The sequence below is a fragment of the Varanus komodoensis genome, unplaced genomic scaffold (assembly GCF_004798865.1).
Source record: "Varanus komodoensis strain SLA01 unplaced genomic scaffold, ASM479886v1 scaffold2, whole genome shotgun sequence".
In the NCBI taxonomy this organism is placed as follows: domain Eukaryota; kingdom Metazoa; phylum Chordata; class Lepidosauria; order Squamata; family Varanidae; genus Varanus; species Varanus komodoensis.
Window position 1 is genome coordinate 34,211,094 of NW_025335568.1, and position 26,797 is coordinate 34,237,890.

The 26,797-nt window shown below is 39.2% G+C and overlaps 1 protein-coding gene across 2 annotated transcripts; it reads right to left on the minus strand.

The window, feature by feature from the left end:
- Positions 1 to 1,310: 1,310 nt before the first annotated feature.
- On the minus strand, positions 1,311 to 26,343 carry CDC16 (cell division cycle 16). Of its 2 annotated transcripts, none has more exons than XM_044429211.1 (18): positions 26,092 to 26,343; positions 23,944 to 23,998; positions 23,302 to 23,399; positions 21,374 to 21,412; positions 20,578 to 20,718; positions 19,618 to 19,777; positions 18,043 to 18,137; positions 14,842 to 14,975; positions 13,527 to 13,606; positions 12,526 to 12,575; positions 11,200 to 11,273; positions 10,854 to 10,979; positions 10,328 to 10,480; positions 9,924 to 9,987; positions 8,584 to 8,645; positions 7,977 to 8,112; positions 7,568 to 7,658; positions 1,311 to 1,816 (listed from the first exon to the last, which is right to left on the minus strand). In XM_044429211.1, exons 1-18 carry the CDS (start codon positions 26,137 to 26,139, stop codon positions 1,551 to 1,553), a joined length of 1,872 nt encoding a protein of 623 aa, XP_044285146.1. In that variant the 5' UTR covers positions 26,140 to 26,343; the 3' UTR covers positions 1,311 to 1,550. The 2 variants fall into 2 exon arrangements, with proteins under 2 accessions (XP_044285146.1, XP_044285147.1); XM_044429212.1 differs by lacking the exon at positions 26,092 to 26,343 and adding an exon at positions 26,036 to 26,057.
- Positions 26,344 to 26,797: the final 454 nt, after the last annotated feature.

The following is a 26,797-nucleotide window of genomic DNA, read 5'->3' on the forward strand; positions in this document are numbered from 1 at the left end:
ACTAACAAAAATCTGTTTTGCTACTTCCTAGGCCTGTGTATGTATGATTGGAACAGTAGTAAAACAATCTGGTACACCTATATTCAACTCTAGATCATTATTTGTTTTCTGTTCCTTCTCCCAGCCTTTTAATTCACCTAAGTGAATTTTTCTAAGTGTTCCATCCACAATTTTCTGTTCCAGTTACTAGAATTTTAATTCAGTGGTCACATAAAACTTTCAAAACATCCCTGCTCCTATCTCTAAAATTTCCCTCAGTAACCTCTTAAGCCTTTATATCACAGTAACATCTGAATTCACATTCAACTAGTAATCCACACCTGGGACTTGCCACATCTATTAAGATAAATACATGAAGAAGCAGCACAGAAAGCTGAAATAACTAACAAATATAGAGCAGACACTTAGTTTACTATCATGCTAAAGACTTCCGATTTCTGATTTTCCGATTTATATCCTGCCTTTTCCTACAAAGGGCTCAAGGCAGCTTACATCATTCTCCTCCTCCATCTTATCCCCACAACAACAACCCTGTGAGGTAGGTTGGGCTGAGAGTCTGTGACTGGCCCAAAGTCACCCAGTTGGCTCCATGGCTGAGCAGGGACTAGAACCCAGATCGACTGAGTCCCAGTCCCGTGCTCTTAACCACTACACCACACTGGCTCTCTTGCCAACATTTCAACTTGCCAACATTTCAACAGACTTGCCAACATTTCAACAGAAATGAATTCAACTGATATTTTGTTTTCACAAGTGCTTGTAAGGATTGAACAAAGTAATAACAACTTTAATTCTAAATTAAAGAATAAATTATATAGGGCATGATCGAATGAGGTGCTTATGTTACTAGTGATTCACATCAGGTCTACTAATTCTAGTCCACAGAGAGTGGCTCCTGCTGCTTCTGTTGCACAAATGGGGAGGTTTAGCCCCTGCAGGGCAACCTGAAGCAAGCAAAAATGTTTCTAAAAGGAGAAAGGTCAGCAGAGCTTACATAGGAAAACTTTCCTGATCAGCTTCCTTCCAGAAATGAATGTTTTTGCTCTTTTTCAGTTGCTTTTAGAACTAAATCTAAATCTGCGTAGCATAAGCAATGGGTGCCACCTGCTGAAGGGAAGGCATGAATGCTCCACGGGATAGTGGCAGAGGTATAAATGCTCCACTGGATACTGCTCATTGAATCAGAATCTTAAATTTTGCAGGAGGGTTTTATGTCAAACATTTAAAATGGAAATATGGAAATTTAGAAAAACAAAGTAGCAATTCTTCAACTCTCTGGCACTAAAATGAAGATATTGTAAACAAAGTGCTCTTTTAAACATTCACAGTCTTTTAATAATAACAGTCACAGGATGCACTGAACAGTTAAAAATACATATGTTTTTTGTAGAATAAAATTGGTATAAACAAATATACTGTCACCATTGTGGACAGTCTCCAATGTCAACATTAGCAGTACGTAATCATATAAAATAGATTCCTAAAGGCATGAGGTGACAAAATTGCTTAAACAATTTACACAATGATGAATCTGTATCAGAATTTTAAAGTCATGTACTGTGATCTGACATAGACGTTTCTAACATCATATCACTTTCATTCATTTCAATTTCAAAAGTTTCATCTAATGGAGGAGGCACTTCTGTAGCTTTCCTCTGATGTGGTGCTTCCAGTGCCATGATACTACCTTCTTCTAGAGTTTGCCTTTCTATATCAAATTCCAAAACATCCCATGCAGGTGAAATGATGTTCTTTAATGTCTTCATAGTATGCACATCAAAATCATAGCATCTTAATTTATCCTTGATTGCAGTACCTAAAAGAGATTTTCTAGGTTAATTTTCCAACATAACTTATTTCTGCCATGACATTTAAGACACTTATTTCTTGGACAATACCCAATTCTACATGAGTGCTAATATAAATTGCATTGAACTAACTTAAGAGTCGTCTAATGCAATGCCCCTCTTCTTGGATCACTGCCTTGTTGTGGTGAAGGGGCTTGCATAGCTCAATGAAGCTATGAGCTATGCCATGCAGGGTCACCCAAGACAGACAGGTCACAGCAGAAAGCTCTGACAAAACGTGATCCATGGGAGAAGGAAATGGCAACCCACTCCAGTATCTTTGCCATGAAAACCTCATGGACAGTACCAAAAGGCAAAAAGAGATGACGCCGGAAAATGAGACTCTCAGGTCAGAAGGTGTCCAATATGCTACTGGGGAAGAGCAGAGGGCTAGTACTAGTAGCGCCAGAAAGAATGAAGTGACTGCGTCAAAGCCGAAAGGACACTCAGTTGCAGATGTATCTGGTGGTGAAAGGAAAGTCTGATGCTGCAAAGATCTATACTCCATAGGAACCTTGAATGTAAGATCCATGAATCAAGGCAAGCTGGATGTGGTGAAACAAGAGATGACAAGACTGAACATCGACCTCTTAGGAATCAGTGAACTAAAATGGACAGGAATGGGTGAATTTAATTCAGATGACCATCAGGTATACTACTGCGGGCAAGAATCCCTCAAAAGAAATGGAGTAGCCTTCATAGTCAATAAAAGAGTAGAAAAAGCAGTACTGGGATACAATCCCCAAAATGACAGAATGATCTCAGTTCGAATCCAAGGCAAACCATTCAACATCACAATAGTCCAAGTCTATGCCCCAGCCACTGGTGCTGAAAAGGCTGAAGTTGACCAGTTCTATGAAGGCCTACAACACCTTCTAGAATTAACACCAAAAAAATGATGTCCTTATCATCATGGGGGATTGAAATGCTAAAGCAGGAAGCCAAAAAATAACTGGAATGACAGGCAAATTTGGCCTTGAAGTACGAGTACAAAATGAAGCAGGGCACAGGCTGGTAGAATTTTGTCAAGACAATACGATGGTCATAGCAAACTCTCTTTTCCAACAACCCAAGAGACGACTCTACACATGGACATCACCAGACGGTCAACACAGAAATCAGACTGACTGTGCTCTGCAGCCAAAGATGGAGAAGCTCTATACAGTCAGTAAAAACTAGACCAGGAGCTGACTGTGGCTCAGATCATGAGCTTCTTGTTGCAAAATTTAGGCTTAAATTGAAGAAAGTAGGGAAAAGCACTAGGCCACTCAGGTATAACCTAAATCATATCCCTGATGAATATACAGTAGAGGTGACAAATAGATTTAAGGAATTAAATCTCATAGACAGAATGCCTGAAGAAACATGGACGGAGGTTGGCAACATTGTACAAGAGGTAGCAACTAAAACCATCCCAAAGAAAAAGAAATGCAGGAAAGCAAAATGGCTGACTGAAGGTTTACAAATAGCTGAGGAAAGAAGGGAAGCGAAAGGCAAGGGAGAAAGAGAAAGATACAAACAATTGAATGCAGAATTCCAGAGAATAGCTAGAAGAGATAAGAATGCCTTCTTAAATGGACAGTGCAAAGAAATAGAAGAAAACAATAGAATAGGGAGGACCAGAGATCTGTTCAAGAAAATTGGAAATATGAAGGGAACGTTTCATGCAAAGATGGGCACGAAAAAGGGCCAAAATGGCAGTGACCTAACAGAGGCAGAAGAGATTAAGAAGAGGTGGCACGATTACACAGAAGAACTATACAGGAAAGAGCTTAACGTCCCTGATAACCACGATGGGGTGGTCACTGACCTTGAGCCAGACATCCTGGAACGTGAAGTCAAATGGGCCTTAGGAAGTCTGAGCAACAACAAAGCTAGTGGAGGAGACAGTATTCTAGCTGAGCTATTCAAAATCTTAAAAGACGATGCAGTAAAAGTGCTACATTCAATACGTCAGCAAACATGGAAAACTCAACAGTGGCCACAGGATTGGAAAAAGTCAATTTACATTCCGATCCCAAAGAAGGGCAATGCCAAAGAATGTTCAAATTACCGCACCATTGCACTCATTTCACATGCTAGCAAAGTGATGCTCAAAATCCTACAAGCTAGGCTCCAGCAGAATGTGGACCGAGAACTATCAGAAGTACAGGCAGGATTTCGAAGAGGGAGAGGAACTAGAGATCAAATTGCCAACATACGCTGGATCATGGAGAAAGCTTGGGAGTTCCACAAAAACATCTACTTCTGCTTCATTGACTATGCTAAAGCCTATGATTGCGTGGATCACAACAAATTGTGGCAAGTTCTTAAAGAGATGGGAGTACCAGACCATCTTATTTGTCTCTTAAGAAACCTATATGCGGGTCAAGAAACAACACTGAGAACTGGACACGGAACCACTGATTGGTTCAAAATTGAGAAAGAAGTTCGGCAAGGCTGAATACTGTCGCCCTGCCTATTTAACTTACATGCAGAGCACATCATGAGAAAGGCAGGGCTAGATGTATCACCAGTTGGAATTAAGATTGCTGGGAGAAATATCAACAACTTCAGATATGCAGATGATACCACTCTAATGGCAGAAAGTGAAGAGGAAATAAAGAGCCTCTTGATGCCGGTGAAGGAGGAGAGTGCAAATGTTGGCTTGAAACTCAACATTAAGAAAACTAAGATCATGGCATCCGGTCCTCTCACTTCCTGGCAAATAGATGGGGAAAGAAATGGAGGTAGTGACAGATTTTATTTTCCTGGGCTCCAAGATCACTGCAGACAGGGACTGCAGCCAAGAAATTAAAAAGCGCTTGCTCCTGGGGAGGAAAGCTATGCCACATCTAGACAGCATACTAAAAAGCAGAGACATCACCCTGCCAACAAAAGTGCGTATAGTCAAGGCTATGGTTTTCCCAGTTGCAATGTATGGCTGTGAAAGCTGGACCATAAGGAAGGCTGAGCGCCAAAGGATTGAGGCCTTTGAATTGTGGTGCTGGAGGAGACTCCTTCAAGTCCCTTGGACCACAAGGCGGTCAAACTAGTCAGTCCTAGAGGAGATCAACCCTGACTGCTGTTTAGAAGGCCAGATCCTGAAGATGAAACTCAAATATTTTGGCCACCTAATGAGAAGGAAGGACTCCCTGGAGAAGAGCCTAATGCTGGGAACAATAGATGGCAAAAGAAGAAGGGGATGGCAGAGGCTGAGGTGGCTAGATGGAGTCACTGAAGCAGTTGATGTGAGCTTAAGTGGACTCCGGGGGATGGTGGAGGACAGGAAGGCCTGGAGGAATGTTGTCCATGGGGTCACGATGGGTCGGACACAACTTTGCGACTAACAACAACAATGCAATGCCAACTGCACTGACTGGCATGATTAGATTCCTTGGAAAACTCCTCATGGCAGCTAACACTATTAGTGTGGGGCTAGAGTTCCCTTATGTTAGCACAACTCAATTTACATTAGTACAGCTGCTTACTTGGATACTGCTATATGTTGTGCTCAATCTTAAAGAGAATATTCACTATCCATTGTTCATTACTGTAACTTATAAGTTACAATTCATAATAAGCACAGTACCCTGAACTGTATCATTTAATTTATATCCCATCTTTCCACCAAAGAATGGTGTTCCAGGCAGCTAACAATAAAATAAAAACTTAAATGAAAGCATAACAATAATATAAAGTTAACAGTAAAATAAGAACGTAAGAAAAGCCATGCTGGATCAATGATAAAGCACTCTGTTCACTTGATGGCAAACCAGATGTCCACAGAATCCCTCATGCAGGATGCAAGACTTCCATCTGTCCAAGCTCCTCAGTGACTAGTGCATACAGGCATGCCACCTTTAGTAACAGAGGCAGCACAAGACAGCAAGGCTAGTAGCCAGTGAGAGCCTCCTTCTCCATGAATTTGCCCGATCCCCTTTTAAAACCATGCAAATTGATGGACATCACTACTTCCCATGGCAGTGAATACCATAGTTTAATTGTGCATTGTACGAAGTATTTTCCTTTATCTGCCCTATATCGCCCAGCAATCAGCTTTTTAGGATGATCCCAGGTTCCAGTATTACAGGAGAGGAAGAAAAATGTTTTCCTCTCCGCTTTCTCCACACAATGCATCATTTTAAAGACCTCTATCATGCTTCTCCTTACCATTTTTCTAAACCAAACAGTCCCACTTGTTATAGCCTCTCCACATGTAGCCTCTGTTCCATCCCCTTGATAATGTTAGTTGCCCTTCTCTGCACTTTTTCCAGCTCAATAATGTTCTTCTTTAAGTAAGGCAAAAAGAACTGTGCAGAGCAGTCTAAGTTCAGTTACCCCAAAAGATTTGTAGACGGGGATTACAATATTGGCAATTGTATTTTCAATTCCATTCCTAGTTATGCTTGGCATGGAGTTTGCTTTTTTCACAGCAGCTGTGCACTGGGTTGACATTTTCATTGAGCTGTCTAACACAAGCCCAAAATCTCTTTCTGGATCATTTATTGCAAGCTCAGTTCTCATCAGCCCATACTTTAAGTTGGGATTTTTTGTCACAATATGTATTACTTTACACTTGCTTAGATTGAACAGTATTTTCCATTCTGATGCCCATTCTCCCAGCTTGGATAAATCCCTTTGAAGCTACTCACAAGCTCATCCTAAACAGTCTGGTGTCATAAGCAATCCTGGCTACTTCACTGCTTACTCCTAATTACAGACCATTTATGAATAGATTAAAAGGCACCGGTTCTAATACAGAACCTTGTGAGACCCACTGCTTAGATCCCTACATTGAGATAAATTACCGTCTATTCCCACTCTCTGCCTTGTGTTCATTAATCAGTTCATTAACCAGTTAACCCATAAGAGGACCCCCTTTTTATTCCATGATGCTTAGTCTGATCAGGAGCCTTTTGTGGACTTTGCCAAAAGCCTTTAGGATGACCAAATAAACAATATCTACCAGATTGCTCAATATCATGAGCTTAATGACTCTCAGAGAACTCTAGTTGACTTAGGCTTGTCCCTCTATGTGCTTACCAATTCTATCTTTAACAACACTTTTAAGCAATTTACCCAGAATAGATGTTAAGCTAACTGGTATATAATTCCCAGGATCCCCCTTTAAAAGTCGCTGTTATGTAGGCCATTCTCCAATCCTCTGGAGGCTCATCTTAGGGACATATTAAATATTTGGATAAGATGGTCAGCAACTTCCTATTTGACTTCTTTAAGAACTCTAGGATGGACACTGTCTGGGCTGGGCGGTTTACTGAAAATACAGATAAAAGCCAAACCTTAACTAAAATATAAAAAAACATAGGTGTCTTGTAGAAGGACAACAGAGGAGCCAACCTAGCCTCATTTGGCAGAAAGTCCCAGGGTCTAGGGATGGCTACTAAGAATGCCCTTTCTCATGTCTACACTAAAAGTGCTTCTGATAACAGTGGTACTGAAAGAAGTGCCTCACATTGAATGGGAGAAGGTGGTCTTTCAGGTAATTTGTAAATGCTTATGTCAAGAAAACACATCTCTAGCTGATATTTGCCTTATATTTTTTTAAAAAAAATCAGTTTCATCATCATTAGTAAACTTTGGCAGTCATTCACTATGACAAAACGACTTGCATGAACTACATACCCTTTTCAGTGCAGCTGCACAATTATAGTAACAGTCATAGTGCTGTGGGATAATTTGAGTACCTTATCAGGGACTGTAATAAAATGGCAACTTACCAATATAGGCTTCAGAATCGGTTATATACATTTCTATGCAATGTCCAAGCATAGTAACAGAAAAAGTATCATCCCTTCTAAGACCAAGGGCCTGTTTAAAATGAACAAATTACATAATCAAAAAGGGAAACTTTATTATATATTTTAATAGCAATCTTAGTTCCCTGAGTGTCAATCCATCTATTATCAAACAGCACCAATGCAAAAGAGGGAGCTATCAGACAGTAAGGGGAAAGCAGATGTTTGCAGAAGTGAAAACTATAGAGGGTAGAAATTAAAAGGAGTGTCTGGAATACTGAACACAAAAGTGCAGCATTTTGTTGCAGGTCCCACTAGTGTTCCTTAAATCGCCACCTTAAGAGCACTTACTCTAAATAAGTCTTGGCTAAACAAATAAGCATACACATACTGTATGAAAATAATCAATTGCGCTTTCAAAGTTTCCCATCAGACTGTGTATGTATCCAATGGCAGAATAAGTAGAAGCGTTCTGAGGAATCAGCACTAGAGCTTGACGATGATATTCAAGAGCTTCTTCATATTTTCTATTAAGATCAACAAACATACATTAACATTCCTTTAGACACATGTAAAATCTAGAACAGGTATGGTATCATTAACAAGCTTTGTTACTATTTCCAATCTATAAATGGTATTTTTTGGAAACACTGAGCCAAAAATGTTAACAGTTAGCAAAAGTTCTAGGGGGAAGGATCACTAACAACTGCAATTTGTAAACATTGACCATAAAGGCCACACACAGGCCATCGGGAGGCCCATCTAATCCTTGGGTCTCTTGCGTATATACTGGGCATTGCTCTTTAAGCATATGGAACTTACTTTTTAGAAGGTATGTAGTAGGTGACATTTTTAGGATGCCACATTTCATATGCACATAATGGACTCATTGACAATTAACTGCAAGCACAAGACTTCGTAAAACTGGAACTCTATGCAATTAATAATGCTTAACTCTTAGTCACAATTGCTTCTGCTCTTGACCCCAACTTACTTACTTGAGCTTTCTACACACATGTCCCAAATTATTCAATAGAGGTTCCCATTTATCAACTGTCACCTGTAAGACAAGTCGCACTAAATTAGGGCAGAGAATCTATTGGCCATTTAAAATTTATCAATTTTCATGCAGTACAGGATTACAACCTATCCGAAAACTTTTCATGCAATATAATGTACTTTACAGGAAAACAATGTGGATAGGATTCAGAAAGCTTTTGCAGTTCAGTAAAATGTTTGTTTGTTCATTCGTTCTTTCTTTCTTAATAACATACCCACACATCCTCAGTCATGTTATTTATAAAACTTCCATCCGTTTCTTAAAGAGGCTACCTGTGCAACTATTTTAAGAAATACCTATACGGTTCAAGTGTTTATTTTAAGATGTATACTTTTAAGCAAAAACCTGAATACTGGGCTAAGGAGAATCAAATAACATGTAGTGGAAAGACCATAAAGGTTATGAATCTGCCCTCCAATACAGATTGGGAGCTGCAGCTATTCCAGAGTCTCATATAAAATATAACATTTATGCAGAAGTAGATTCAAATTTAGTCAGCAATTACTGAATGGTGAGGAAAGTTGTTGCCTGTAGCAACCATCACATAAACATTACAAAATCACCACAGCATTATCAGTCACTGAAGCTGACTGTACAGATGCAGCATCTATGCTACACAAAAACCTGTTGCTTGCATATCACTCAACACCAGTGTCTTAACAGTGGAATCTTTCCACTGTGTTCTCAGACTCTGGTAACCAAAGGTCTTCCAGTTCTCCTCAAAATGCATCAGACACCCCACAAACTCATTGCGCAGGTCTTATTCAGATTTTAGCAGGAATAAATTTTATAGCAGAGCTTAGATTGCTGAATGCTTCAGAGGGCAGAGCAGACCCCTGGGTTAGTATGACATTCCCTAATAAGTTTATTGTCTTCTTTCCTGCTTTTTATGACAACTAAGGTTGCTATATTTATCTCCTGATCTTATAGTTCCATTTTGTACTTGTGTTTTTGATTGACTTGAAATTGCTGTTTTACTGTTGCTTTACTTTTATTGTACTTTTATGTATTGTGTTTTATTTGGCATTCCCTAGCAGCGTAACAAATAATTAAAATACCCTTAATAACAGCAACAGCAACACAGTGATGTTCCTGGCTGATAGCAGTACAGATGGTGGTGGTGGTCTTTATGTGCAACACTTCCAGGAGGTGGATAGTTTCTAATCAGAGTTCATGGTGGGTTCCTGCACTTGTGTAGCTTTCTGCACCCTACCTTCAAAATATTAGTGGAAAAGGCAACTATATTTATAAAGGATTTTTGGCATCCATTTTGAATACCTCATTTCCAATGGCTTTTATCTTCTCTAGTGCATCAAGAAACCACTTTTCAGCAGTTTTCCAGCTGGAAGAAAGATAAGGCACACTTATCAATCCATGTCAAACTGATAAGTTTCTTCAAATTGTTTACAGTATTATAAACGAAAAGGGTTATTTTACTCTTGTGTACTAACTAGAAAAGGAAATGATAGTTCATCTTCCATCTACACCATGGGTCCTCAAACTACAGCCCACGGGACAGATCCAGCCCGCCATACCCATTCATTCCATGTGCCCAGCTCCCACCCCTCACCGGCCCGCACATGTAGCCACTGCCTTTCAACTGGGCCCCTACTGAAAAAGTTTGAGGAGAGTAAACACAAGCTGATCTACACAAGCAATTCACAATTAGAAAAGAAACTTACTCTCCATTTTGAAATGCTACCACCCCAACTTCATGCATAACAAATGGGTCTTCGGGTGCAATACTTAAAGCTTGACTGAAAAAGCGGTCAGCTAATTTTGAATTGTTGGTCAAGCCATATTCTAATCCAATATACAACATGGGCAAATGGCAGCTGCAAAAAAATCATAGGAACACTTGAGATACAAGCAGTAGGAAATAATTTCATTTATGTAATTTTTATGTATAACTTTAGAATATTACAAACACTTTTCAACAAGAGCAAGAAAAGGTCACAGCAAGAATCATTTTTTTAATTAAAAACATGGTGAACTGATGTTACACAAGCATGACAAATTGATCCATACCATTGTGGGTAGTACAGATGTGTTGGTATCTGTGCAATTATAAGGTAGACATTGAACACATGCCAGTGTTTTCTTTTTTAATCACAATATAAAATTATTTTTCCTCCAGTCATATTGTTCCTTTATTAAAGCAGTTATGTTGAACTGTTCTCATTATCTAGTAATCTCATTTTCACATACCCTTTCATCAGCTGGGCTGCTGTGAAGTAAGCAGCCATTGCTTGGTCATGTTCACTTTCAACTGCAAATGAATGTCCATATGCTATCCATGCTGGCCCATACGTTCTTTCAAGTGTAGTGGCTTTACTAAAACATAAAAATCAGACTGATAGAATTAAGGCCAATGAAAACCATAATATTAAATGTAATTCATATTTACTAAATTGTGCACATTCTGGTCTTCAAAATATTCTAGTTGTTTCAATCTCACTTCTTTCATCAAGATTCAACAAGATTTCTTAAAATTTAACAAATTTTATCAGTTACTAGATTGAGCTCCCTAAGAGTAAACAAAATAAAGACTTACCTAAGGTATCTTCTAGCATGCTCATTTTTATGGCCGACCATGAGATAATAACATCCTACAGCAAACCAGGAGACCTAATAAAATTCAGTCACATTAAGTATATAACGGATCACCAACGTGGCAAGCTCATCCAAGTACTATTTCCAGGTCCAAGTACTATGAGTCCAAGTGCTAGTATGCACAATGCAGTATATGCACACAGTACTACAAGTGTACTTAAGAATTTTAAGAAATTTGTGCCATTTTGATTTTTTTTTGTCCAGGGTCTGAATCAATGTCCTACATTTGTTCTTTGAATAGCATATGCTCCACATCACATACTACTTTTAAATTTTTCTCAAACAGCACTCTTCTCTTGTGGTCTGAGTGAAAATGATAATCAAAAGACATAAATGTAAGCCTTAATAAACTTGCAGAACTAATTGCACTATTCTTGAATAGTGCATTTCATCCAACCATTTTATCTAGGTAATCAGGAAAGTTTTGTGACAAAATTAGAATCATACAACCAGACAATATAAGCTACATAAACACAAAATGTATATTTCTTTTTTGAATACATAGGTGTTTGCACTGAAGATTTTAATGCAGTGATTTTCTTGACTTGTACTTATATTTAATAAGTATTCACTAAAAAGCATTTCTCCTTATAATGTATAGTTACTATTAAAATATAGCACCTTATTTCAACATCTTTTTAAATTGAATAGCTCCTTGTAAATTTCAGTTTTAGAGCATTAAAGTATGCACCAATTCTATTTCAAATGTTAGAACATTTTCATTTGAAACAAACAAGCAGTATCAGAAGCATAGTAACTTCTTAATTAAATGCTTCTTTCATGTACAATAGGGAGTTCTGAATTATTTCTGTCTTTCAAATTAACTAACCTTTACCCAAGCTCAGAAAGTGCACAGTTGTCATTCACTTCTTTGTAAAGAATAAAGTATCCACATCTCTTTCCCAAAGGGTATGCATTTGTTAAGATAATTCCTTATTTTCTCAGCACTCAATTCACAATATTTTGGTGCTGAAAAAGTGTGGCAATGACACCCAACAAGCATTTGCAATTGTCAGTGCTGAGTACACTGCGACTGTCATGAACATCTTGTAGAAAGTGCTTTTAACATAACAAATATCAAAGAAGGCAGACCCTTCTCTACCTTACCTACTGTATTTTGTACCATTTTAGCTTGAGAACATTCATCTAGCCCTTGTAAAAGTGATACTACTAGCAAGGCTAACCTTTAGTTTCAGACTGTGCCTGTTATGTGTTTCCTAACTTTTTTTTTACTTTCGTTGAACAAAAGAACAGATATACAACTTACAGGATTATTTGGATACAAATCCACCAGTTTATGGGAAAGGTAGAATAGTTCTAGGAAGGGAAGGGAATAAAACATACAATTAAGTAACATAGGTATCAAACACAGATTACTATTTCCATTTTAACGATGATGATCAGAATAAAGTGGTCCAATATTTTGATTTAAACTATAACATCTCTTTACCAGTTTGATCATGCATTGGTATGCACAATTATAAAGTAATATTATTTGCATTTAGGGATATGTTTCCCAATTTTCTTCTCATTTTATAGTGAGATGCTAACTCTGTTGCTAGAACAAGTTTCTCAATGGATCTCATACTTTGGTGTGAACTATCACTTTCATAAGATTTCATTCTTGTATTTATTTTTTTATAGCATGAATGAGTCATGGTTACACATTTCTCAACACTAAAATATTTTTCCATTAACTAACAGTAAAATTTATTAAATATCTTTATTATTAAGTACATTTTTATCCCACCCAGTTGCCCGAAAGCTCTCCCAAAGTGTTAATTACAATGTGCACAATGCAAACATGCAATCTAAAGGAAGATGTGTCTGATTTTAAATGGGAAAAGTATGCATTTTAAATGCAGAACTAGAAGAAATTAGTACAAACACGGAGGAAGGGAAGGAGGGAGGGAGGGAAATTAGGAAAGACTTAAAAGTAAGAATCAAATCTTGCTAAGGAAATGTTAATATTAGCAGTTGACATCAATCTATTAAATATGGATTCACCCACTACTATACCAGCTTACTACTTATGTATAGCTATCCAACAATATCTTATGTTTATTACATTTCTATCCCACCCTTCCTTCAAGGAGACATACATGATGTTCAATCTTCCATTTTATCCTTGCAATAAGCTTGTGAAGTAGGTTTGACTGAAAGATAAGGATTGGCTAAGGCCAAACTACGAGTTCCATGGTCAAGTGGAAATCTGAACCCTTTAAAAGTGATTTATTGGTTTTCAACATATATTAAACAATCTCTCACCATTTGCTTTATTCAGCTCCACAAGTGTCCCAATATGCACTGGTAAGCAACTGGCATGGAATGGATCCTTTTCCATCACTCTAAAAATAATAAAAAATAGAGGCTTTTGTTTGGGATTAAGTTACTTAAATCACAAATAGATATGTGCTGTTGGAATATATTGCAGTGGGTGGGTAGCTGTGTTACTTTTAAATCCCTCTTATTCTCCAAAGATCTCAGCAGCATACTAAAAAGGCTAGTTTTATTTAAGCACACAGTTCCACATTTTAGTTTTATTCAAACTCACTAACTCTTTGACCAAAGTACACATTTGGCAGCAACTTAATCTCTGGAAAGCAAACGGCCACCTCTTTAATCCAATGTGTTGATGGTGGGGAGCGGATTTGTAGGGGAAAAGCAGTGGATGCAACTGCAAGAACTCAGACCTCCTTTTGTTCACTATTTTTCTTCTACTACTCCTAGTTTACTCAGTACAGGCTTTGCCTATTTCTGCCACAATCACATATTTGGAATTGAAGCTTAAGGATAAGTTTCCAAAATGATCAGAAAACAAGTATGCCATTTTAAGATGGCAGTGTGAATTGGCCCACTGCTACACTGACTTTCATGATATAAATAAATCATTCTCACATTTAAGAAAGGTATTTTGACAAGCTATATGCTTTAAAAATACTGAAAAGCTGGCTACACTCCACATCTCCCCTTTTGCAGCTACTTTTTCAAAGTCTGGCAATTTCCTGCTCATCTAGCAGCTCCCTGTACATCATGCATATTGCTGATGAGAGCCTCCAATGCTTGGAAAAGTCTTTTTGGAGGGTACAGCAGGATAAACTGAGGGCAAGGCAACAGGAAAATGTCCTTCTGTGGACTTAAGACTATGCTCTCATCCCTACTCAACAAGACTCACTTCTGAGTAGACAAGAAGAGGATTTCTCTGTTTAACTTATCTCTTGGCAAGCCAAAGTCTCTTTTGAAATAATAAACACTGATGTCATTCAAATCTTTTAACAACTGTTTTTCAAGAAGCCTTCTCCTACATGGTACTCTCTGGATGCATTGGACTACTACTACATTCATTTCAAGCCAAGACAGCCAATATTCTTACTGAATCCAACTCCACACAAGAGTGTCAGCCAATAAAATGCTTTCCCATGATAAAGGGATACCTTTCTACTATACAGAGTGTTGTTTCCATCTCTTAGTATGTTTAATGTGCAAGATAAACAGACATTCAATGTGTCCCATAAATTGAATTTGTTCTTGTAAAAGTTCTCAACGACGCTATTTCTGAAATAAGGCTGGTTTCTGTACTTACACAGAAGTAAGTTTGTAGCACATTTTAAAATCACAGTTATAGTAATGTCTTTCTGCTAAAGACACTACTACATCCAGATTGTCTTGAAGACCATCTACAGATTCAGGAATCACCGTTTCACTAGGTTTGTTATACTGAAAGACAAAAGAAGTTTCAACATAGAACAATGTAGCAGCTCTGATTCATAATATCACAGCTGCCAGAAAGCATTGACATATATCCAATTTGTGTCCACACACTTGGCTCAAAAGTCTCAATTTTGTCTTGAAAACTTGGCTGGCAAGTTATAATAATGTTGGGCACTATGCCAGCCTAGGTCTTTACAGTACCATTTCACTAACCAAACTTAAATACCCTTGTTATTTTAGAAAACTTACTGGGTCAGCTGTACCAGACAGACAGTAGACTGTCCTCTGGAAGAACAGAATCTCCATTTTTCAACCTCTCTCCTCTACAAGCTGTCATATGTCCATCTGTAAATAGTTTATTTGCCATATACTGCCTTAGCTACTCTTTATTCTGATTGCATACTCACTTGAAGATGGAGGAAAAGAAAATACCCAAAAAGCAAGACTTAAAATTGGGGATTTGTTTACAAAACGGAAGGGGAGTATTCACTTTTTTTCCTCCATCTACAAAGCAATTCTGATACAAGTTTTGTGCACAAAACAAACTTCTCTAAATGAACATTAGAAACATAGAAATATAGAAACAGAGCGAGTCAGAAGGGGCCTCCCGGACCATCAAGTCTGACCTTCGGCTCCAATCAGCTCCGCTCACGACATGCCCACCATGTGCATGTCCAGCATATCTTTGACACCCTCACCGATGGGGCCTCAACGACCTCTCGTGGAAGCCCAATCCACACCCTCGGGGTCCAAACTGTCAGGAAGTACTTCCTGGCATCTAAATGGAACCTTGGTTCCCTGAGCTTTGCTCCATTGGAGAGTGTCCTGCCTTCCTCTGCAGGGGAGAACAGGTCTCTACCCATCTCCATGTGGCATCCCCTCACATACCTGTATGTCGCCAACATATCCCCTCTGAGCCTCCTCTTCTCCAGGCTGAAGAGAACCAGTTCCCCCAGTCTCGCCTCATACCCCATCCCCTGCAAACTGGCCACTAACCTTGTGGTGCTATGCTGCACTGACTCTAACCTGGCTATATCCTTTCTATAATGAGGGGCCCAAAACTGAGCACAATACTCCAGTTGTGGGCACACCAGAGTCATATAGAGTGGTAGTAATACCTCTCTCAATCTAGAAGCCACACTTCTGGCTATGCAGCCAAGGGTGGTGTTCGCCCTCTTGACCACCACATCACACTGCTGACTCATGTTTAGCCTGCAGTCAACCACTACCCCAAGGTCCCTTTCACAAGTGCTGCTCTCCAGCCGCTTGTCACCTAACTTGTACTTATGACTCCTATTCCTATGCCCCAAGTGCAAGACCTTGCACTTATCCACATTGAATGCCACCCTGTTGTCTCCTGCCCACTTCCATGGTCTGTCCAGATCCTTTTGGATCTGGAGTACCTGCTCCTCAGCTGTGGCCACTGCTCCAGTTTTAGTATCGTCTGCGAATTTGATCAGCAGACTGTTCACCCCTTCTTCCATGCCATTTATGAAAAGATTAAACAGGATCGGCCCCAGGACAGAGCCCTGAGGGACCCCGCTTGTCACTGGCCACCATCCCGACGATTCCCCACTAATGGTAACCCTCTGCTTTTGGTCAGTCAGTCATGCCCTAATCCACCGGACAGTGCTTTTGTGTATCCCAAAACTCCTCAGTTTCTCCACCAGGATATCATGGGGTACTTGTCAAAGGCCTTGCTGAAATCCAGGTAAACCACATCCACTGCATCCCCTCCATCTAGCCATCTCGAAACCTTGTCACAGAATTCCACAAGGTTTGTCTGGCAGGACCTGTTATTGTGGAATTTGTGTTGTGTGGCCATCAGCCTCCCTTCCCTATCTAGCATCACTAGATCTCTCTCTATTATGAGTCTTTCCATTGTTTTCCTACAATGGATGAAAGGCTAACAAGTCTGTAATTCCCCATGTCCCTTCTATTACCCTTTTTGAAAATTGGGACCACTGATGCCACCCTCCAGTCCTCTGGAACGTCACCCGTTCTCCACGAGGCCTCAGGTGTGAGAGAACCCCTGCCAACTCTCTAAGTACTCTTGGGTGTAACCCGTCAGGGCCTGGTGCCTTTGTAATGTCCAATGCCCTGAGGAGCCCCTCAACTTCTAGGGGGGTGACTCTAATCTGTGTACTCATGATTCCACACTCACAGTTGTTTGTGGGAGCTTTATATTTTGTCTTCTTCCTCAAGGACTTCACCTGACTTTTGCAGCCATTTCTGCTGCCTTTTTTTTTTTTTTTAAGAGTGAGGAAGGTCAATCATCATTTCCTAACCTTGTAGTAAAACACCATGAGAAGCTCATGCATTTTCACAATTCCACCATATCACAATTAAACCACAGCACTGCCTTCTGGTTGTTTAAAGTAAAACCCCAAAAGGAAAAAAAAGAAAGCAAAAACCCAAAAAGAAAAAAAAGAAAGAAAAACAAAAACCCAAAAGGGGGGAAAACAGGTGTAAAAAATGGAAACAAAAGCTTCAGTAAAGGGGTAGATTAAGAGCTTCATGCTGAGAAACCCCAAAAGTTTACCCCATTCTGGTGTCGTTTAGTAAACTTGTGCAGCTTGAACTTGCTCAAAATGAATATAGATCACACTTAGGTAAAGACACAGGTTTGATCTTCCGCTACATATAATCTTGGGAAATTTTGGCTTATTCTAGGAAAAAAAATAGTTTACAAACTAAAATTCTGAAAATACGATTTCTTCCTAGTTTGTTTATTCTAACCAGAATTTCTCAAGTCTGGAAGTTTTCCTTTTCAGACAAACAAGAAATGACCCCAAGCCTCGCCGTTTAAGAGATCAGGTGAACCTGGCTAGTTGCAAGTTGCATATGTAATGATGTGTTCTGAGCCTTTAAAATTTGTTAAGAGTGAACTCTAACTGATTAACAATATATAAGGTGACAATGATTGATGCTGCACTGATAAAGCACAAAACATAACTATATCATGAAGTCTACAATGTAACCTGCAGGGTTGATTATATTAAGATTTATGTAATCTTATCAAATTCACATTTGAAATCAAGATGGAACTTATATTTTAAGAGGAATCTATTACCTTTTTTAATTTGTTTTCAAACAGAAAGTGTAGCAATATTTGTTCTTCTTCTGTGCACTGTTTTCCAAGAGGTAGAGACTCAAGCAACTCTTTTTCTAAAAACATCAGTAATAAAAGCTAGGTTAGAGCATAGACAAGTATTTTTTCTTGCGTAAAAACATGCAAGTAACATTGGAATGTTCCTATTGCTATATACAAATCTACAGTATATAAGGTTCCTACATCTCAGTACAATCTCAATATAGCATGTTTTGTTATACTGAGCTACACAGCAATTAGCACTTTTTCTCTCTAGCAATTATTTGTTCATACAGGAAAATTAGCTTAATCAGAACAACACATCATATTCCATTTGATCAACTACAGATCACCCTATACACTCACACGGCAGTACAGAAAAGGGTGTATAACACATGACTTCAACAGCTCTGTCTCCCAAACTAGAGTTGAGCATGTGGCAATTCATAAACAACTGTGTGCAGTCTAGTGCTGCTGTACACAAGAACCTGTGGACTAGACTACTAGCCAAGGAAGAACAGACGAGCACTAGAATAGCAAAACTGTGACCCCTTCTCTAAAAAAAACTTCCAGAGAAAACTCCAATTAGAAACTAGCAGTACATCTTCCTTTTTGGGAAAAGGTAGCAGAGATAAAGTATCCCCTATAAATATGAATGAATCAGTGAGAGCCCTTTGCCAGGGGATATTTGGACTTACTACCCAGGACCTAAGTAGGTTAAAAGCTGTACTCACTTCAAAGTCCTATATAATCCTGTAATGCTGCCACTCACAGGGCCTATTCCAGGGACTGATGAAGACTATTCTATATCCCAGCAATCCCCATCCTGGTGCCCCCTAGCATGCAGATGGTTGAGGATTATCCAACACATCTGGAAAGCAACAGGGTGCTTTCCATGCAGGGAAAGGTATAGAAGCTAGTAGAATTCCACCCAAAGATCTTCAATTGTTGGGTTATTGTTGTAAATACATTCCTATGCTAGTTGGATGACTAGTCGAGTATTAATCATTATGATAAGCATATAGTATTAGAGGAAAGACCTGCAAGATCTTTATCAGTAGGGCAGGTAAGGCAACTCTTATCCTAAGTGAAGCACACAGGAACACCACTGAGTGGGGAGCTATCTTATTCCCTGTTCCTGCAGACACTATATTCTGAAGTTATCACATTATGCCTTCTTCAAGTGAGTCTACAGTCCGCGGAACTTATGGAATCCCTTGAGTTCAAGCCCTATTTAAGTAGCCCCTTCCTTTAGTCTCAGATGATGTTTTGTTGTTTGGTATAATGCAAGAGTCTAACAGGACTCAATTATTCATATATTTGTGTGTGCATTGATACTATGTATACAATTTAGCTCACTGGTTTTGTTTGTTTGTTTGCTAATAGAGCACATATGTACGGGCTATTGAAAACTTCTGTTTCACAGAACACTCAGTATTTTTCATCATTTTTAAAACAGTATATTTAATCAACTACTTTAACAATTTGTATATAAAAACATTTTGGATCAAGACTGACTTTTTAAAAATCTTTGAGGAAAAAAATTGCTATTCAAACCTTCTTCTGCTGTCAGCATGTGGTGGGATGTTAAAAGGTCAAATGCTTCAAAGCAGTAGACATCAAGTTTCAAAGCTTCTTTGTAGCTGAATGTTGCAAGGGTCCTATTATCTAGAGCATCATAGATCTTTCCCCGCAAAAGGCAAATAGAACTCTTGATCTGATGAGAAAGAATGGCTGGAAGTCAGAGACTGAATAAGTTTTTGAAATGTGATGTTGAGTACAAATCAAAGCTGAGAAGTAAAAAAAAGAAAAAGAAATCAGCCATGATAACTTGACCATCTTGCAGTGTACTATGGACACAAGGCACTACGGCAAGGTAGTGTAGCCCCAGCCTAATTTCAAAAGTTCTCTGCATCTGAGCAGTTCAGACCTCTGGCAAGGGCAATCTATCACTTCCCCTGGCAGCCTAGTGGACAAAATAGGAGGGAGAGAAATTGCTGGCAGAAAGAGACAAAGTGTGATTCACCCATTATTAGTTCTGGTCCTGCCCAGTACTGGTCTTTGCCTCAGTAACTGTTGATGTGCAATTTCTGACAGATTAACCTCAAGTCTCTCCACCAAAAAAGAAAAGAAAAGAAAAGTTGTCTACCTACCCACTCCTTTATTTCTATTTACCAAAGATTTTAAGACTTAAAGTAGAAAATAGTCACATATTAAGTCTCACCTCAAAAATTTCCAACTATTCTTTTTATACTCATTAAAGGGTAGTATCCAATAGTGTCATTCTACAAATTCAAATAGTGCTAGTGGAGCTCCACCATATTATTCCATTACTTGCCTATTATGCTTGTACAACTGCTTGTGCAAGCAAGTGCACAATCACACTTGCACAAATGTGATTTTGTAGGATTTTCTTGTGCACAGTTCAGTACATAGTTTCCACCAATGCAATTTCATATGCACTAACAGAATGACACAGCTGGATATTGCCATGTATTATATGCAATTTTTACTCACTGAAGATTGTGAAACCTCCCAGTCACTGGAACAGTCTTTCAGCCCACCTTCATCCTTCAAATATTTCTCAAACAGTCTTTTGTTGATTGGTTCTTCCATGTCAAGAATATCAAGAGCCTGCTGATATTCTTTTGCAGCATACTACAAAGAGGAATTCAAGTTAACTAGGTAACTATTTATAAGTAAATTAGCAAAAATTAAAAAGTCCATTAGTTCACCCAATAGCAGAAAGTGTGTCTTAGTACATGATGAACTGCAACCTTATACACATTCCCCCTCTGGTTGTTACAGTCACAACAGATTTAAACCCGGTCTTTTCAACTTCATAATCCAAGAATTCACCCAAGTCTTTATGCTTTGCTTCTTAATTGTAGTTGCCTCACATTTTGGATCAATTAGTCTCACTTTTGGTCACCATTTCACAACTTTTCTCTAGTCCCTTCCTCTCTTCCACTCACATTTTTAGAGGCAAATTGAATATAGTCTCTTGTATCAATTCCTTTATCCCTCTTCTTTTGCCACCTGCTGCTCCCACTGTACCTTACTTAGATGTGCAGTTTCAAGTCAGAAAATAGTGTTTTTAATTCATCCAATATTGTTCATTGTCTTCAATCTTTATTGGGCACAGCTTTAAAATAATTATGGAGTACAAGCTACCATTTGAATTGCAACAGGCTTTAAACTAGAAGTAAGAAAAATTCATATTTTCAAATGTATTCTTCAATTGGAGACATGCATTTCCTTAGGCATACTGACAGTTTAGTGAAGACTGGCACAAATATAACTAAAAACTTACATGACATCTAGCTGCAAGATAGCGGCATGCTTCAAATAACTAAGAGAAAAATAAAAGTTATTCAAGTTATTTTGCACTTCAGGAAGGTGTAATCCCTTATTAAGACTGAAGAGTTTGAGACCTTACTTTACCTTGTGGCCTTTATACTTCATATTCTTCACGTATTATTCTATTTATCTTAGTCAATTCTTTTGATCCACCCTGCATACTCCCAAATCTAGTTTTTCACTTCCTTTAAAACTGAACCACACTTGTTCTCCTTTCTTCTGCCTACTAAGATGCTGTTAGCTTCTCTGTTTAATATTGTAAGCATCATATATATGTATTAAAAGAAAAAACTCAGAAAAAGTGATGGAAAACTTTCAGTACAGATTTTCTTACACTGCTGTGTCTAACATCCCTTTTTCAGAAAGACATGCACATGGTGGGAATGTTGTGAGCGGAGCTGGCTGGAGCCGGGGGTCAGACTAGATGGCCCGGGAGACCCCTTCTGACTTGCTCTGTTTCTATGTTTCTGTCTCATACTCCTGAATCTTGTTTATTGCTCGCATTTGTTGCTGTTATTTGCTGTTATTGAGTTAGATTTGCACTTAGCCGTATTTAGCACAGACCCAAAGGGATTATATCAGTTATTACCAGCTTAAATCCCGTTGATCTCAACTATGACTAAATCTGAATCTAGTCCATTGTGAACTACCGAGACAGTATGCATTATATGTAAAAGGTAGTTTAGGAATGTTTATATAACTAAATTGCTTCAGCAAAGTCTTTACAAGCAGCCTTGCCATAGGTTTAACCTCCCCCCCACCCACACCCCTATCTACTGTGCTAATTACTCCCATGACTTCTACAGTTTTGGTTTAATTCCACCCTGCTAGCCATCTCATCTCCATTTGACTACTGTTTCCCCTCTTATCTTTTCCACAAATTACAGCTAAGCAATATGTGCAATCCAAAGTGAACTTTTTCAAGGGCACCAACATGAATTTGCTGTCTAGGCATGGGAGAGGTGCTGCTCTTAGAAAGTAGTAAATAAAGAATGGGAAATCATGAGTTAGATGTGACTTTTGCAGGCTTTCCATTTTGTTTGCAGGGTCTCTCCTCCTTGGCTTCCATGTCAGCTGTGTAGTAAGGAGCTACTCTTCCTCCTCAACCAGCAAGGAAAAGCAGCAGATTTCAGCAGCAGATAGGCCAATTCAGATTAGGACCTTGACACAGGAGTAAGGGGCTGTGATGCTTTGCCCATACCCACTTATGTGGTCCCAATCCAGATTTGGATTTTACACTTGATCTTTTCTGGCAATGCAAATTACACATGCTCAGAGTCCAACTTGGATCAGAACCACACCAGGGATAAAGGATTAATCCCTCCAATCCTCAACCAGGATCCTGATTCAGATTGGTCACTAGCATCTGCTATTCACAAGAGAAAATAAACTTCTCCCTGGAGTGAATGGAAGATGGTTCCTCAACAGAAATCATAGGATGGAGGGCTTGAGTGTGTGCGCATATATATGTGTGCATATATGGATGTGAGAAAGAGAGATAAGAATGGACTGGATGTAGATGAATGGATTTAGTGGGCTGTGAAGCTAACCCATTGGCTCTGCTGAGCTATTTGAGGACTGTTTCCCCTTCCAACAAGCCATATGACACAGCAAGCCCTACCTAGTTGAATAGGCAGCTGGCACTCAGGAACATGCAGCAACTTAAACAAATCATCTTGGCTTACTCTTTTTTTTCTCCCAGGCCCTGATTCATGTCAATCAGGCCAAAGATAAAAAAAAGAATTAGAATGGGGTGGCCACACTCACCTTTGACTCTAACCCTACCCACCATGGGCATATGGCCTCCAACACATTACTTCTGAAGGAATACAGTCAAAATACTGAAAGGTAAAATAACAAGACTCATTTGAAGCCTCTTACCTTATCTAGTTTTCTTGACCTAAGGGCATGTGCTGCCCTGTGATATTGAGCTGTGAGGTAAAGACACTGAGCCAACCAATAAATGTCCTGCGGATCTTCTAAAAGTAACCAGAGTATTATTACATGTGATCTAAATCACAATATTCATGAGTTTTATCATGCTTAAATAATATACATATAATTACAGTACATTTACATAATAATTACTTATTTTATCCAAATTAACTTTCTTTTTGTATGAAGAAATTAAGCTACAATTTCTGCTCTTCATCAGTCTCAGAAAAATGTTTAAACATAGGATTAAACTCGCAAAATTTTATACTGCATTTGCCTGCAAACCCAGCACTTTTTCAGTATTTTACCTGCAGTACTGTGTAATATGGAGACTTATCCACATCAGATACAGGCACTGCAATAGTTTGCTATAAGATAGACAGACAGCACTGGAAAGTTTATGTCAAAAACCTTTGACATCAAGCCAAGCTAAATCAGGGCTCCTATACCCCAATGACTGTGGCACATGGCAATTAAACCCTGGAGAACCTATATCATTCTGAGGAAATAATGAAAAATATGACAACATATAATAGTGTTTTTAATAGCTGAAGGGTTATATAATGAAAGGTAAAACATGCAACTTACCATGAGACAATGATGCTACTTTATCTGCCCAAAATAGCGCACTTTGATATTGCTGCTGTTTCCATGAGAGAAAAAACAAGAAAAAAATACTCCCAAGTGTTACAATTTCTTCATAGTAAAAATGCATTTATTTTATTTAGAAAATTTCTATGCTGCCCCATTCGCCAAAGCCTCAGGGCGGCTCACAAAATACACTTATGTATTTATCTAGGCAGCATACATTGCCCATCCATCCATAGTATCTTCACAGCAACCCTCTGAGTTAGATTGAGAGACAATGGCTGTTCTAACATCACTTAATGAGCTTCTTGGTTGATTGGGAATTCAAACCTATCTATGTCTCCCCTGTCCTGCCACTCTATCAGCTGCACAGCATGATTTCTATACCACGTAGAAACTGTTATTATCTTGTAAGTCCTTAAACTTATATTAAGAATTACATGTTCTGCACACTTATCAGCAAACCTGGAAGAACCTCTCTTCTCAGATAAACAGTCACAAAATATATTCCATGCATTATAATTCAAGCTCAGCACATGATATTCCACAGCCTTGTCAAACCTTGTGCCTTCCACATTTTGAACTACAATGTTCAGCATTTCTGTCTACTGACCATGTTGGTTGGGACTGATGGGAACTAAAGTCCAAAATATCTGAAAAGGGCTCCAGGTTGGAGAGGCTCCACCACTTCCCTCCACAAGTAATCCCTGTATTTTTGGCTCAAGATGATCTCCTAAAAAGCCCTCCCTCCCAATTATTACACCTTATTTCTCCTGTGTAAGGTAGACCTAGTGAAATGAATGGGGCTTAACTAGTACTCCGTACAACCCATTGAATCAAACTCACTCTCAATTATGTACAGAAAATTGTAAGACTTACAGAAAATTGTAAGTCACAAAATATTCATAACAAGCAAATTAAGAATCTTGTTTATTGTGATAGAGCAGTTAATAGAACTATTTATTGTACATCATACATGATGTTAAAATAACTGGAGCATTTCCACAATAGAAAATGTCTCAGCACAGAATCAATTGGTAGAAAGCAGATCTAAAGAATCAGTAATAAAACTCGGCATGACCTTTCTTACATCAAGTTTATACTTTCCAATCTAAAAATCAGTGTTCTCTTTATATGCTGTACACTTCTCTATCTAAAACCTTGCACAAACCAGGATTTCCTTTCTATTAAAGTCTCTTATTTTGTATTTTATCTTACTCACACTCACACCTTTGGTAGACAGATCAATAATACTGTTATTTTGCTGATGTGAAATCAGTACTAAGTATCATGAACACTACTTTTAAATGAGTATAAATACTCCTCAGTCTACTCCTATGAATCTTTTTCAAAAATCGAACTTGAGGATTGAAATAAACCCAAACAATATCACTTTTATTAATCAGTTTAAAAACACCCCAAAAGGCTGAACCAACCAAAAAGATTACTACTTTTTTCCTCTTGCAGAGCCTCTGGTGCATGTCGAACAGAAATTCTGCAGTATAACTTTAGAAGTCATAAAAGATCTGACAAGAAAGAGAAAAATGCAACCACCACGGGAAACAAGCAAGCAGAACACCAAACTTAGGCTTAGAGTTGCACTTTGTTTTGTTTTTCATAATTGGGCGGTAAATCTAATACAAGGATGTGTGATCACAGAGCAAGTGACAAAAAGCTCATTTTCATTGGTAGTGCCAGCACAGGAAGCTGTTACCTAGGTAAACTATTTTATTTATTTATTTTTATCCCACTTTTCTCCAATTGTGAAACTCAAGGTGCCTAGATGCAGTTTCCAGTGGTCTCCCCTGCAAGCTCAAGTCAGCCCCAGACCGGATTAGCTTCAACATGTTGCCTTCAGACTTTATTTATCCAGCAAGCCCTCCACACACGAATGCAGGCCCCTTTCAGGCAGGCGGAGGCGCTTTCCTGTCACCTACTTGCTACCTGATGCTTTTAGCTGGAGCTGCCAGGGATGAACCCGCGGCCTCCTGCGTGCCCAGCGTAGCTCTGCTCCCTTGAAATAGGGCGAGCAAGAAAGCGACACCGAAAACAACTCTCCGCGGCGCGCTAAGGGGCCCGGGGCAACAATCACCTCGTCGAGGACGGGCGCCGAGCGGCAGTCAGGGAGAAGACTCCGCCTGGGCTCACCTGGTCTATGTACTGCCGCACCCGCTTCCTCAGCCGCTCCAGATTCATTTCGCTGCGCGCGGTCACTCGCCCGCGAGGGAAGCCGGTTAACGAGGCCGACTTAATCCCTCACCCCCGCCCGCACCGCGTGTACGCGCGCGCGCCTGCCCGCCACCCAACCCCCTCCTGTCGGGAACCGTGTCAGCGCCACGCTCCGAGGACCCCTCAGGCGCAAACTCGCTTTCTCCCTGCCCCAGATAGTTACTCCTCTCTACGGATCCCTATGGGTCCGTCGACGATTATCCTCCTCCTCATCGCCTTAGTGTCAGGTCACTTTCCCCCGCCGGAAACACGGACTACGTGACTGGAGTTCCGAGAATTCCGTAGGCTGGGTAGGAGGAAGAAGTGAGCGGAGGCGTTAGAGTCCGGGGGTGTTTGTTTTTAAGTGGCTCGGTGAAGATGAGGGTAAATAGAGGTTTGGCATTTTTGATGAGAATGTTTTTCTTAGAACAGGTAATGTAAGAAGGATTTTGAAAAAAAAGAAGAAGACTGAGGTCGTTTCACTCCAAGAACGCCAAGCAACTCTCGCGTTATTATAAGCAGTTTATGTTTTCCATGTTCGACTCAAGTTTTCAACTTTTTCCACAGAAGAAAAAATACGCTTTTTGGTTATATTAATTTGTTTTCTAAAGCTTTTTTTATTCATGGTCTGCTCTGAAGGATTCCT